This window comes from Numenius arquata, chromosome 2, assembly GCF_964106895.1.
Source record: "Numenius arquata chromosome 2, bNumArq3.hap1.1, whole genome shotgun sequence".
Lineage (NCBI taxonomy): Eukaryota > Metazoa > Chordata > Aves > Charadriiformes > Scolopacidae > Numenius > Numenius arquata.
Window position 1 is genome coordinate 72,028,178 of NC_133577.1, and position 14,806 is coordinate 72,042,983.

General features: G+C 42.7%; 1 protein-coding gene across 1 annotated transcript; it reads left to right on the forward strand.

The window, feature by feature from the left end:
• Positions 1-1,995: 1,995 nt before the first annotated feature.
• HSP90B1 (heat shock protein 90 beta family member 1) lies at positions 1,996-14,080 on the forward strand. The gene is made up of 18 exons (XM_074168098.1): positions 1,996-2,409; positions 3,114-3,213; positions 3,875-4,016; positions 4,096-4,212; positions 4,593-4,924; positions 5,731-5,842; positions 6,531-6,647; positions 7,243-7,359; positions 8,040-8,177; positions 8,266-8,343; positions 8,432-8,497; positions 8,748-9,017; positions 9,239-9,484; positions 9,770-9,906; positions 10,300-10,378; positions 10,478-10,633; positions 11,197-11,295; positions 11,808-14,080. Exons 1-18 carry the CDS (start codon positions 2,361-2,363, stop codon positions 11,835-11,837), a joined length of 2,385 nt encoding a protein of 794 aa, XP_074024199.1. The 5' UTR covers positions 1,996-2,360; the 3' UTR covers positions 11,838-14,080.
• Positions 14,081-14,806: the final 726 nt, after the last annotated feature.

A 14,806-nucleotide genomic window follows, 5' to 3' on the forward strand; every position in this document is an offset into this window, starting at 1 on the left:
ATCAAATCCTGAAACCGCTTGTAGGTGAGTTTTAGAAAAACACAAACATTCTTTGCTTAGACTCCTGAATAATTAAATTGTATTTTCAATTAAGACTACCATTTTGAAAATAATTCTCCAAGTTCACTCCGGTCTCCACAGAAACCTGATCGACTTTTTTTACTTACAACCCTGACACTGACCTCTCATGCTTATTTTTCACAGTCATTCTTACATATATTTTTGGAGAGTAACTTTCCTTCCTTCTTTTATAATTTGTGATCAGTGAAGCAGCAACTTCTGAAGAACATCTATCGAAAGTGCAAATCATACAGAAAAGTTTCATGACTTTTTAAATAGGTCATGATCGAATCTTGGCTTGATTAAGAACCCAAAGATAACCATTATTTACTGTAACACAGAGGCTCCTTTCCAAGTCTATAAACTTTAATTATCAGTAGGACAAAAAGGTACAACACTGAGTTTTGAGGCCAAAAAAAAAAAAAAAAAAAAATCTATCTGGCCCATTGTATAACTAAAGATGATAAGCTTATTTTTGCCAAGACTGTCTGCTACTGATAGACTAACTTCAGTATTTGTGAAGTTGGAAACACAGTGAGGGGTTTTTTTTTAGTTTTCTGTATTGAACATCTCAGATAAAATAGCTTACAAATACATTCCTCTCCGAGTACAGAGTTCATTAAATCACTGCTTGTCAGGTATTTTTTTTCCCCGATCTAATGTTGAACACATGTAAGACAAAACAGGTGACAGGTACGTGAGAGCCAAGGCAAACTTTTTCAGGAAACTGAGGGGATGGTGAGAGTGGGGGACATCAAGTATTTCAAGTAGCGTATTAACATACAAAATAAGTGTATTATATTTAATCACTTGTCAGCTTTCAGGACTTAAAAACCTGAAGTGAACAGCAATGCACTGCAGAATTTGCACGCAGTGCACTTCATTTTACAAACTGCAATCCCTGAAAGGGACATTTAAAAAAGGATGGGAACATCCCGTCCCCTGAGCATCAGGCCTACCTTTTACTGTTGCACAGATACCAACTCCTTTTCACACTGACCTTCCCTGACGGGAGAGCAGCAGTTTGCATGCCCGCTCCCCCATCCCCTCACACCAGCAGCGCACGGAGGCAGCTGATACAGCAGCTGCAGCCTCCGCTTCACAGGGGGAGGGAAGAGCCGCTAATGGATAAACAACAGCCCCGAGGGTAGGCCAAGGAGTGCTAATAAGCTCGCTGGAGGACGGTCACCCTAATGAGCACTGGAAAGCAGGAAAACAAACCCGCTAGGCACCCAGCACGCTTTGTTCTTCATAAGCATGACAGTCCCCACAGACGAGGCCGCGGGGAGGCTCAGCTGAAGCCAGCCAGGCTCTTTCACGGCCCTGTGAGACACTAGCCACACCACAGAGGAGCAAAGAGCCAAGGTCTGGGCAACAGGGACAACAGAAAGGCTATCCCGGGCCCTGCAGACCTGGTGGAAGGGGAGGCCCCCTGTAATGGCGGCCTCACCCCAAAACCGCTCCGCGCAGCTCCCCCGCCGCACCGGCAGGGGGCGCTGTGCGCCCCGCCACCGCGGACTACAGCTCCCGGCGTGCCACGCGGCGCGAGAGCGCATGCGCACACCGCCAGCCTCATAGCCCTGCCCGCTATAGGTGGTGGCGGAGCGAATCTCCATCCGGTGGCTCCTCTGCCGGCGGCCGCGGTGGCCCAGGCCCGGCTCTTCTCCCGCTGTGCTGTTTATGGTTGCCATACCCGTAATTTTTCGCTCCGTTTTGGTAGCCGGGGGTTGGGGGCGGGCCCGGAAGAGCCCGTTGCCATAGCAACTGCCTCCGCAGTAAACATCCCGGGTGCCCCCGGAAGCGGTCGGAGCGGGCCTCCCATGTGTAGATTGTCCTTATCGCTCCCGGACGCGGCCGCAGCAGCTGCGGCCCACGTGGCCTCGGCGTTAAACATTAACGGCTTATTCATTAAAAATATAATGAGACGCCGTGCCGGTTAAACCCCTCCGCGGCAACCATTGGCCACGGGCCCCTCCGCCCGGCCAATGGGCGCCGGCCACGCTCTGTCCGCAGGAAACCGCACATGGAAAGCCACGATTGGCGGCTGTAGCCGCAGGCCCCTCCCTCCAGGGCTTCCTATTGGCTGCGTGTTTGGCGTGGTACGCTCCAATTGGCCAGCGGCGGAGCGGCTCCCCCCTACCCTCCCGCGCCCCGGGTTGATAAGGCGGAGGGGGAGGGCCGAGGCTGCTCCAGCGGGCTCGGCGGCGCGGGGCGGGTGCTGCGGCGGGCTCGGGAGCGCGGGGTGAGAGCACCGCGGGGGGGACACGGCGTTCGCTACTGCCACCGCAGCTCACCTCGCCATGAAGTCGGTGTGGGGGCTCGCTCTGGCCTGCGTGCTGCTCCTGGCCGGTGAGTGCCTGGGGGCTTCTAGAAAATTCTGGTGGATGGTGGTTGGGGGGGGGGGGGGTCGGGGCCTGGGCGGAACACACACCCACCCCCCGTCGTCCCCTAGCCTTTTGCTGGGGTAAGGGCGATGGACGCCGACGAGAAGCGAGTTGGGGCCATTGTGTCTATGGGGGGCGGTGGAGGAACCCCTCACTCTCCCCCGTCCCCGCTTTTCTCCGTGTGGGCCTACCGAGTGGAGGGGGAGGCGGGGCCTGGCCTCCGGCCTTGCTCTCCCCGGGCCGCTGCCGGCGCCGCTCTCTAGGGAGCGGGGGGAGGGGGACGGCGTGTCTGACACGGCTCATGCGCCGTCACGGGAGGGGGCGGGGGTCCCTCCCCTTCCCCCATCTCCCATGTCTGCGGTTGAACTGAAGCTTTTCTCGGGGCTGGGGGGAACAGAACTGACCCTAAAACCGGGGGGGAGGGGGGGGGGAAAGAACTGACCCTAAAACCGGGGGGGAGGGGGGGGGGAAAGAACTGACCCTAAAACCGGGGGGGAGGGGGGGGGGAAAGAACTGACCCTAAAACCGGGGGGGAGGGGGGGGGGAAAGAACTGACCCTAAAACCGGGGGGGACGGGACGGGGAAGAACTGACCCTAAAACCGTAGTGAGAACTTCGGTAGTGTCTAGTGGGGATCATGCCCAGATCGTTGGATTGCTTCTTTTCCCAGTATCGGTCAGAGCTGATGAGGTGGAGGTGGATGGGACCGTGGAAGATGACTTGGGTAAAAGCAGAGAAGGGTCTCGAACAGACGATGAAGTTGTTCAGAGGTTAGTACCTGGGGTTCTGGGGCAGCTAATCCTGAAATGGTCAAGCTTTCTCTTGCTTTTGAAGAATCAGTTTGAACATCAGTAATGTTTAAAGCCTCAGAAACGGGAGGGAACACCATTTAACAGAGAGATCTAGTTAGCTAGGAGAAATAAGATATTTTTGGAAAAGACTGTCTCCTAAATAGAAGTCAGCATGAGAACTTGGATTCAGAAATATTGAACTTGATTACATCTGATACAACTAGTTGTGTAAAACCCAATAAATTTATAGGGGTTTACTCTTGCATGTAGTAAATGGTGTCAGTTGAGTGCCTATTGATGAAGTAGCTCTGTGCCTATGAACCAGGTCATCTCCTGTCAAGTATACCACATGCTGAGGATTACAGTGGTTTTAACATACCTGTATTCTTTCCTGCATTTTTCCTTTTCAGGAAAAAAAACTTAACTTGCCAGCATGGATTTTCACTCAAGTTTTAGATTGAGATTATGCTGTTGAGGATGGCTAATCTTGCACATATCTCATTTGATCGTGTAACTGTGTGTCAGTGATTAAAGATCTTACTATTGTTCTAACTAGATTATTACTGCTGTTGCTAGATGGTAAAATTAGTGATACTGTATGTGGGCAAGACTACTTAACAGGTTTTCATTGTCCTAACAGAGAGGAGGAAGCTATCCAGCTAGATGGCCTAAATGCATCCCAGATCAAAGAAATCAGAGAAAAATCTGAGAAGTTTGCATTTCAAGCAGAAGTGAACAGAATGATGAAACTTATTATCAATTCTTTATATAAAAATAAAGAGGTTAGTGCCTTTACTAGTAGAATGTGTTAGAACTGTTTGTGTGTGTTCTGGAATTCCTGACTACAGGTTTCTGTTTCAGATTTTCCTGAGGGAACTTATTTCAAATGCTTCGGATGCTTTAGATAAGATACGGTTAATATCCTTAACTGATGAAAATGCTCTTGCTGGTAACGAGGAACTTACGGTCAAAATCAAGGTAAGAAGCATCAGCTACAATCATCTGTTATGGAGAAGTGGTGGGAAGAATGTAAAAAAAAAAAATGCATCATTAAATCTTGACTTTTTGATTTAATACTGATACAAATACAAGGTAGGACCACATCAGAACCCTTGCAGTTAACTTCATCGAAGACCAATCTTTTAATGGTGAAAATATATTTCTGATTCCATAAAGAGTAACTGAAGTATTGAAATACTTGAAGGTGGGTCTTCCTCACTGTTGTAGTTCCCGTAAATTTGATTTATTGTGGTCAGGCATGTTTGAATTTTAATAGATGCTACTCATCACTGTTCTGCAGCAGTATATTAGTATTAAGATTCAAAGTGATGCCAAACTGCATTTTTCTTTTTTTCCAGTGTGATAAAGAGAAGAACATGCTTCATGTTACAGATACGGGTATTGGCATGACAAAAGAGGAGTTAGTGAAGAACCTGGGTACCATTGCAAAGTCTGGTACAAGTGAATTCTTAAACAAGATGACAGAAATGCAGGATGATAGCCAGTCAACATCTGAGCTAATTGGCCAGTTTGGTGTTGGCTTTTATTCTGCTTTCTTAGTAGCAGACAGAGTTATTGTCACATCAAAACACAACAATGATACTCAACATATTTGGGAGTCAGATTCAAATGAATTCTCTGTGATCGATGACCCAAGAGGAAACACTTTAGGACGTGGCACAACCATAACGTAAGTATTAAGTTTCTTTGGGTTTAAAAGAAGAAAGTTGTGTGGGTACACTTTGCTCATTTGACTGTGTGGATGACTTTAGTATTCTTGCTCATACGTTGCTTAGTTCTTGTAATACAGCTTTTTCCAGTTTAATAGAAACACGCAAACTACATTATTGCTCCACATTTACTGCGGATGCAATTAGTAATCTACCTAACAAAACTCTGAGCATCTTGACAGCTAACTGTTGGCAATTCCAGACAGTTCAGCTGTCTGCAAACTCATTCAGTTCTTCAACACAATTGTGGCCCATTGAAACCTATACAGGGGCTGTAGACCTTCCTTTTGGAAACTGGCTGCTGTTTATGTACTGGTGAGACCAGTCTGATGCAAATCTCAAACTAGGGGTAGTTTGACAATCCCTTTCATGAGCAGAGAAGTTTATTTGATCGGGGTTTAGAGAACTTCCTGAAGAAGGCATTTAGTATGAAAAAATTCATCTTGGTGCTTTAGTTCCAAGTAAAGCCAGTGAGAGTGCATCAAGGTCCTGATACGTATCAATACAATTTGAGGTTTTCATTTAGACTTCTGAGTATTGTGTTCCACCCCAGTTGTTGAAAACAACTGTGTTTCTCCTCATTGGAGCAGTTTAGTAGGGATTGTATTTTTTTAAGAGATATTTGCAGTTGAACTAATAAAAGCTCACTTGCATAAATTTGAATCGCTATAGCTGCAACAGTAGAAAAGCACCTTTTCCTGTAAAACTACTTAAAAATACCTGTTGAGCACTTTGATTGAAGGGCATGTGTGTTTATTTTCTTTAGCCTTGTTTTGAAGGAGGAAGCATCTGATTATCTTGAGCTGGATACTGTTAAAAATCTAGTAAAGAAGTACTCACAGTTCATAAACTTCCCCATATATGTGTGGAGCAGCAAGGTAGGTATATTTAACTGAATGTTGCACAATATAAGCTTTGGTTGTGAAAACTATCTGGCCAGATCTTCCAGGAAGGGTGAGGGCATACTATAATATAAAACTTGTCTAATGTCTAAAATTCTTCTATTTGTGACTCTTCTGGCTAGTATTTTACTAGTTACCTGCTCTTCAAAAGTTAGTGTGTTGCTAAAATCCATAAACTTTAAGGAACTTTGGTTTTGTTCTGACTCAAAGAACTTTACCAAAAGAGCAAGACTGCTAATTACTAGGAAAGATCTTTCTTCCGCTGGCTTTGGTAGCTACGGTAAGCTCTCAAGCAGGGCTGTGATTAGGTATACTTTTGAAAATAGGGCAGCATCTTAACTTACAGGCCTGTTCTGATGCTTTCTTGGTGTACCACTAACTTAAAATCACCCAAGTCTTTGATTAGCATTACGTGTAATGCTATGGAAAAACAGAAATTTGAGTACAGTGACCTCTCAGTGTATTAAAGGAAAGCAGTATTCATGAAAAATTCAACTAAATAACATAGCTACCCATAACTAAAACCCCATAGATACATATAGATAAATGCTTATGATAGGCTAATAACACAAGTTCAACTAGTGCTCTGAGAGATTAAGCTCTTTGAGAAGATACCCGGTAGGAAGTCGAGCAGTCCAGGTCACCACTTGAAATGTCTCTTTAGACAGAGACTGTTGAAGAACCCATTGAAGAGGAGGAGGCAAAGGAGAAAGAAGAAACCGATGATGATGAAGCTGCAGTTGAAGAAGAGGAGGAAGAAAAGAAGCCAAAAACTAAGAAGGTAAACTTTGTCAGGCTTGGGGTCTTGTGTCGGGTAGTTCAGCAATTTTCATAGGTAGTCTTCCAGAGGTTCACTTGAGTAGTGTGTGTGCTTTCAAACAGCAATCCTGTCTAAGTGCAGTTAGATATCTTGTCAGGAAATAAGATTGTAAACAAAACAGATTTGTTTTGTAAACAAAACAGATTTGGCTGAAATCAAGGAAATGACATACAATAGCCTTGTGAGGCAGTGGTCCCAAAACTAATTACAAATACTTGAGTGAAGTGCTTGAAATGGTAGTGGACTTCAGTAACCTAACATTGTGGAGTAGTTCGAGTATACTCTGCTGTAAGGCTTTTTTCAGAATGGCAGTAACTTAATGAACATGTTAGATGTACATAGGACACACTGTAGTGTAGACTGAAATTTTGTTCCCATGTGTTACACTAATTTGTGTATTTGAGAATATCCAGGCCGTTGCATAATCTACTTTGTAAGTTAGCATTTCAAAAATACATGCTCTATTTCATCATTTAACCTCAGTGGACTGTCTTTAACTGACTTAACCTGAAGTAAAGAATGAGCTCTTATTACACTATGGTGTTTACATACCTAGGTTGAAAAGACTGTCTGGGACTGGGAGCTCATGAATGACATAAAACCAATCTGGCAGAGACCATCTAAAGAAGTTGAGGAAGATGAATACAAAGCTTTTTACAAAACCTTTTCCAAGGTAAGCTCTGAGCCTCAAGATTGTTCCAAAGCAAGAGGTTTGTTATAGTATCCCTTGCTGTGTAAAAAAACCTGCTTATAGGATGTGCTATTTCTGAAGAGTTAATCAAGTGCTGTTAATAGAGAAGACTGAATTACAGGGAGCCTAGGAGGCAGAGCATCTCAGTCAGGAGTTCCTCTCTTTCCAGAGAGAAGGTACTGACCCTCAAGTGTTGAGTGGCCTAGGTTTGAGAAGTAAAATGTTCCAGCTGATACAGAGTGTACTGATGTGTTTAAGTCTTGGCAGGGAAAATTTTACTTAGTCTGAGAGTGGTGGTGCTTGTGTTGTACATGGTGGAAGACAGAGGAAGATATGGCTTTCTAGAAACATTGTCTTTACATGTAAATACAGCATAATGTGGTACTTGGGAGTCTCTTAACTGTGCTGTGATGATACTGTATTGGTTACTGTGCTATTGATAACTCTTTGGTGGTTGGCCTTAAAAAAAAAACAGGTCTCAAGGATGTGAGTAACTTGGCTGAATCTGGAACTTTTTGTCTCAAAAACAGATTCTGACAATGTGGTTAGATAGCTGAATTGTAAAATAACTTCACTTACTTGGAAAACTCGTGTTATTACTGGAAATGTATTGACTTGCTGATGTTTTCCCCATGTGCATTAAAAGAATTATCTCTTCCCAGGAACATGATGACCCAATGGCTTACATCCACTTCACTGCTGAAGGGGAAGTAACTTTCAAATCTATCTTGTTTGTTCCTAATTCTGCTCCACGTGGCCTGTTTGATGAATATGGATCCAAAAAAAGTGATTTCATTAAGGTAGGACAAGTAAGTGTGCGGTTGTAGTTTCATGTCTGTTAAAAAAAGGCCAAACGTAACCTGGCTGCTCTTTCCTCTTGTAATTCAGTTGTACGTCCGAAGAGTGTTCATCACTGATGACTTCCATGACATGATGCCCAAATATCTCAACTTCGTTAAGGGTGTTGTAAGTATTATAAGTCTTACTTGCATTTGATATTTTTTTAACTTTGAAATACTGTTAGCTATACTTAAGAAGTTTCTTCTTCAATTAGGTGGATTCTGATGATCTTCCTTTGAATGTATCTCGTGAAACACTTCAGCAGCATAAATTGTTAAAGGTAAGCTAATTGATCTTAAATTCCTTCATTGTAAACACATGACACCAGCAAGATTTAGAAGAACAATACCTTGATTAATTTTACTTCTATATAAGAAGAGTGAAATTAAACTGTAGGAAACCCATGCATTGCTGTTTTCAGACTACTTCTATTCAGTTCAGGGACACTTGAATCCATCCTTTGCTGTGGGGTTGAGTTGAGGGCTCTTCAAAGCTCTTGCTGTTATAATGTGGTATTGCTGGTTTTTTAGGTGATCAGGAAGAAACTTGTTCGCAAAACTCTTGATATGATCAAGAAAATTGCAGAAGAAAAATACAATGACACGTTCTGGAAAGAGTTTGGTACTAATGTGAAGCTTGGAGTTATTGAGGATCACTCCAATCGTACACGACTGGCTAAACTTCTTCGCTTCCAGTCTTCTCATCACGAAAGTAATCTCACAAGCCTTGACCAGTATGTGGAAAGAATGAAGGAGAAGCAAGACAAAATTTATTTCATGGCAGGTGCCAGCAGAAAGGAGGTATGTGAGTACAGAAGGAAGAGGGAAAGGGGGAAAAAAAACTACAGTTACTAGTTATAGTACCATAAATACTTATTTGTTGTAGATGTGGAGAGACTATGCTTATGGAGTCAACTGCAGTTCAGTTTTCCTTGTACCAGCGCTTGTGAAGTAGTTGTACAGGTTTCCATAGCTGCTGGTACAAACACAACTAAACTGGCGTCTGATTTGTGTTATCTTAGGCTGAGTCCTCACCATTTGTCGAACGCCTTCTGAAAAAGGGCTATGAAGTGATATATCTGACTGAACCTGTAGATGAATACTGTATTCAGGCTCTGCCAGAGTTTGATGGGAAGAGGTTTCAAAATGTAGCGAAAGAAGGAGTTAAGTTTGAAGAAAGTGAAAAGTCCAAGGAGAGTCGGGAAGCCTTGGAAAAGGAATTCGAACCACTCTTAAATTGGATGAAAGACAAAGCTCTAAAAGACAAGGTAAAATGTTATGCTATGTTTAATGCATATGTGTAAATGCTTTTGTACTTGCTACAAGACACCTTGCAGATTCTTTGAGCATAGACTTGAAAGTAGCTTCTCTGTTCTCCTGTGGATAAATGAACATGTGTAGTACCTTTATTTCAGGAAGATAATGAGTTACAATGTCATCTTCAGAATGTCTCCCTTCAGAAAGTGCTGAAGTGACAGAAAACTTTGAGTTACTTTATTCCCTGTATAGGCTGTTAGCTCTGTGAACTAACATTAAGGCTTTTTCTTCTACAGATTGAAAAAGCTGTGCTATCTCAACGTTTAACCCAGTCTCCGTGTGCTCTTGTGGCTAGTCAGTATGGATGGTCTGGCAACATGGAAAGAATCATGAAGGCTCAAGCTTACCAAACTGGGAAGGATATATCTACAAAGTAAGCTTTCAGTTATGTAGCAGCACATGTAAAATGTAGTTGATGGCTCTCCTTGCTTGGTGTGGGCACACCAAGCTTCCATGAGGTTCAGATGATCCTCCATGGTTTTTAAGGTCACTTACAACAAAACTGCAGTCCCCATCATAGTTTTACATTATTTCAAAGCCCAGTATGTAAAACTGCCTGGTGAGCAAGACTCATCAGTGGCATTTGCTCTGTCATTTGGTGACAAGAGAAGATTAACTTAGTAACCTGAACGCTTTTTAGAGTTAAGCTAGTAATAAAGTGGGTCTGTGGAAGGAATACACTTGTTACTGTGGCTGTAATCAGTATTCACGGGTTTGAAGACAGAGCTACTTCAAAACTTAGTGATGTAACTTCTATTCTTTTCAGTTACTACGCTAGCCAAAAGAAGACATTTGAAATTAACCCCAGGCATCCACTGATCAAGGACATGCTGAGGCGGGTCAAGGTAAACAAATAACAGTAGTGAAATATTGACTACTTAGCAGCATACAATCTAGTTAACCCTTCTGTTTGTGTAATTTTTTTTTATGCTCTTTCACATTAGGAAAATGAAGATGACAAAACAGTTTCAGATCTTGCAGTGGTATTGTTTGAAACTGCAACTTTGAGATCGGGATATATGTTACCAGACACTAAGGAATATGGAGACAGAATAGAAAGGATGCTTCGTTTAAGTTTAAACATTGACCTGGATGCAAAGGTTAGTTTTGCCTTCCAACTCGCGGCTGATGATTGACTTACTGTTGCTACATCTTGTGCAAGATGATAGACTTATGCAAGTCTTGATAGACTTGGATAAAACAAAATATATCTGGTTTCCACTTAATTGGGCCACCAGGAGCCCAATTCAAATACCTGGGTGGGAAACGGATGAGTCTGTACTTTGTGCTTATGTCATCCCTTGCACTCTTCTTTCCAGTTGGTCGTGATTCTGCTGTTTAGTTACACTTCTGAAGTGTTGTCCTGTCCTTAATGAAGTCATGGTTCTGTGGGAGTCAGTTATGGGTCAAAGGCATGTGTGGCCATCTCATTAATGGAGAAATTCTTAAGTGGGTATAAGTCGCATGGATCCTCATAATGCTAAGCAAGAATTTAGGCTGGGCATCAGGGGGTCAGTACTAAACAGAACTTGCCTTTGCTTTCAGGTAGCTTGGAGCAAATGCTAGGAACTGGTAGTGAATACTTCCACAGGCTGTATTTAGCTAGTCCACAACTAAGACATCCTAAGCAAATAAAGCAAATTGCTTGTGATCTCTCCAACAGGTGGAGGAGGAGCCTGAAGAGCCTGAAGATGCAGCTGAGGAGGCAGAGCAAGATGAAGAGGAGGTGGATGCTGATGCTGATGATAGTGAAACACAGAAGGTAAGGTCTCGAGTTTGACTCTTTTCTTAGCATTGTTTATATGCAGTTTTGTCTGTGGTGCTTCCTAACAACAAACTTGTTCACTTCGCCTTTCATGATGCTAGATTTTAGTGTGAGGTTTTCCAAGCTTTTCTTGGAGGCAGAAAAAAAAAACCTGCAGCACAAATGACACTTCATACCTTATCAAACCATATTGTAAGAAGGAAATGCTTAGATGTGTTCAAAGTTGGAACTAAATTAAGCTTATGAGATTGTAACAGAGTGCCCTATGGCAAGAAAACAGCATCAAATCCTCTAGTCAACCTAACATTATCTGATGGATTTCCACAGCTTGTGGGCAATAATTGAATAATGGACAAAAGTATAGTTTCAAATGCTTACAGTGCAGACTCATGACAACACTACCTATAACAGTTCAGCTGTTTATGTGAAATCAGCTGCTGTCTGGATGGATAATTATCAATCTTTTCCAATTTAAAAAAGCAACATTCTTATTCTCTTTGTCTCCACAGGAATCCACAGATGTGAAAGATGAACTGTAAGCTGCACTCAACTACCGTCCTGCACTGGGGGGTTAGGAGGGAATGTGAATTAGATTGTTTTGTTATTTTCCACTGTAAAATGTTGAGGGATGGTATGGGGTTTAAGGGTAAAGGAGGATTTTTTTTTTAAGTTGACTTTTCTAAAAACATTCCTCATGAATGTAAATTTGTATTATTTAACTGACTTGGTGTAAAATCTTGTCATGTACAAAATAAAATGTTCCCAAACACCACTAACTCTAAATTTTACATAGTAAGCTTATCTTGTGGGCTAGCATAAACAAATGAAGGGATTGCCTTGAGTGTTCAGGTTCTTTACACAACAGCTAGTTTATATATAGTCCTTATGCCTTGCTACACTGGCACAGCCACACAGAACTGTGTAGCATATGCCTGTGGCTTGGTTTTGTGTTAACAAACCTGCTGTGCTGTTCAGCCAAAATACACCTCTCCGAGAGCGGTACTGAAGTTGCCAGTTGACATAAGTATTCAAGAAGTTATCTGAAGAAAGATGAGATAGGGCATTTAAAAATAGCATTGCAACTGAAGTCCTCACAGCTTGCACTGAACTATGTGACTTGACTCCACTGTACAGAATAAGCAGTGGTAGCTTTACAGCTGAGATAAAGAAAAAAATTCTTTCATGAAATGTGTGAACAACAACCACCAGAAGTGGCTTACTGCCTGTGAGCTTATACCATCCTCCATGATGCCATGGAGGAATCGGTGGCATGGAGGGAATGGTATGGTATGGAATGCCATGGAGGAGTTGGTAACCCTGCCTTTAATTTGTGTTGCTACGGCAGTCCTGCTTTCTAAAGGTGGAAGCTTGTGTCTGTTACAGTTATTCCTTAATGCTGCTGTTCCTAAACTTTTTCACTCTTTAGCATAGCAAAGTGCTTTAAATACTTAATCTAACTTAAGATATATCTGTTGACACCAAATTGTAATGCAGACAGGTTGAACTGGAAGTGCCACTTTCTCTTCTATTCATGTGGTGTTCTTTTCTATTTACATGGTGTTTGAATGAAGCACTACATTTTCTCACCCATGCCTCTACTTTGAAACATCTTCACAGGGTTTGGAGAAAGTGTTTATGCTGAAGGGGTTTTTGTTGCCTTCCTCTGTGGAAGAAGTATGTAGGAATAGTACTTTTGTGCAGTGATTCTACTTTAGAACTACTCCTCTGTTTCATTAACAGAACTTTTTGTGAAGTTTGAGGTTCTGCAATCTGAAGTGAAATAAACTGTTTCTAATTAGGTGAGGGTACTAAATGCTGATGTGAAGAACTTGCTTTCCGTTCACTTTCACTAGGCTGCTTCTATGTTGCCCAAATACTGTTTCCATGCAATAAATACAAATGCCATGTATCACTGTGGTTATCCAGTTAGGGTTCATACAGGGCTGTTGGCTTTTCTGAAGTATGCTGCTTGAGGCTTCAAGGAGTGGAAGCTTAGTTTTGGATTTTTTGAGGGAGTTTGGGGTTGTTTTGGTTTTTGCTCATAGTAGAAGTAGTATCTTGGATGTACCATAAGAGCCTTTTGTTATTAGAGCATGCTGAGTGGTCTAGCCCTAGAGTGTAGCTCAACGGCTAGCAGTATCAACTTAATTAGCAGTCCTTTATTAGTAAGTTATTGAGTAGGGGAGGTGCAGCATTACTGCTTAAGGCATGGTCCTCTTAGTCCGGCAGTACCACTTTTGTGCTCTGTAGCTATCAACTGCTGCTGAGGCTTTGATTTAATGCTTCCTCAGTTACCACCTCTAGTGCTACACTTCTGAGTAGATCATCGATGCGCGCTCCTCTATCTCTGTTTGACCGGCCTGAGTAGCAAAGGTGGCTCATGCCTACTGAACGGTTGAGTGCTTTTGGAGCTAGCAAACCAAAGAGGAGTATTGGAAGTGTAGGGTTGCTTGCTACAGTATTCTTAATCTGTTAATTACTTGTAGACTTAAGCAACCTTTGTTCTGTTACATAGCTGAAGTTCTCAATGCCTGAATTGGTTTTAGGATGACATACCTGATTTAATTTCAGAAACAATAAAGAGCACACTTGAGTCACACTTTGTGCTTCTTCATCGTCCTCAGCTGAGGATATCATATGTAATGTAGCTGTGGTCCAGCTGCTTTCTCTGCCCTGGAGTGACAAGTGTTTGCTATTAATAAGCATGAAATGCAGTTGTAGGCATGCTTTTTGGGGGGAGCAGGGGGGTGTCAGCTCTGTGAAATAAAATAGTATGGATGCTGAAAGAAGTGTCTCCCAGTCACTGAAGGCTTGAGTCAATAATCGCTGAGGCTATTTCTTCCAGTGCAGTTCATGCTGATACTGGGAGTGGCGTCAGCTCTACTGTTCCCAGGTGGGCACTAATGAGAACGGGTTCCCTCTGCTAGGGTAAAACACATGCTCCCTGTTTCTCAGTTTCCACTAGTAGCAGCATATGTTTAGAAATCCAACCCAAATTAGCAGTAACTTCCCCCTGCAGCCTTTAGATCTGAAAAACCTTTAGAAAACAGGGAGAAATGCATCTTTCGTGTCAGAAATCAACTATAATGATAAAAGCGATACCCTAACAAAGTATGAATAGCAGGGTAAGGGTTGGTGAATCCTGGCTCTTCAAAGGGATAACTGAAAAACTGCTGTTTCTGCTCTAGTTAGAAGAGTAAGAAAATACAGCTGAGCTGCCCCATCTTGTCCCTTCAATACCCTTTATCGGTACACTGAGGTGGAAGGTTGCCGATCTAGGCTTGCTTTAGGTACAACAAAGGAAAAAGTAGTTTCACCAGACCTGGACCCAGTAAGACATTCTCATCGATTGATTTCATTTGGGCTTAATGTCCAAGACTGATTTGAGTCCTTCCTATCAATGACTGCTGTCATAAAGGGGTCTGAGAGAGAGGGGCTGTGATCTAGTAACACCAAGTACAGGCTGCAGCCTGAACATCCACATGGAAACTAAGAGCAGGAGAGGATC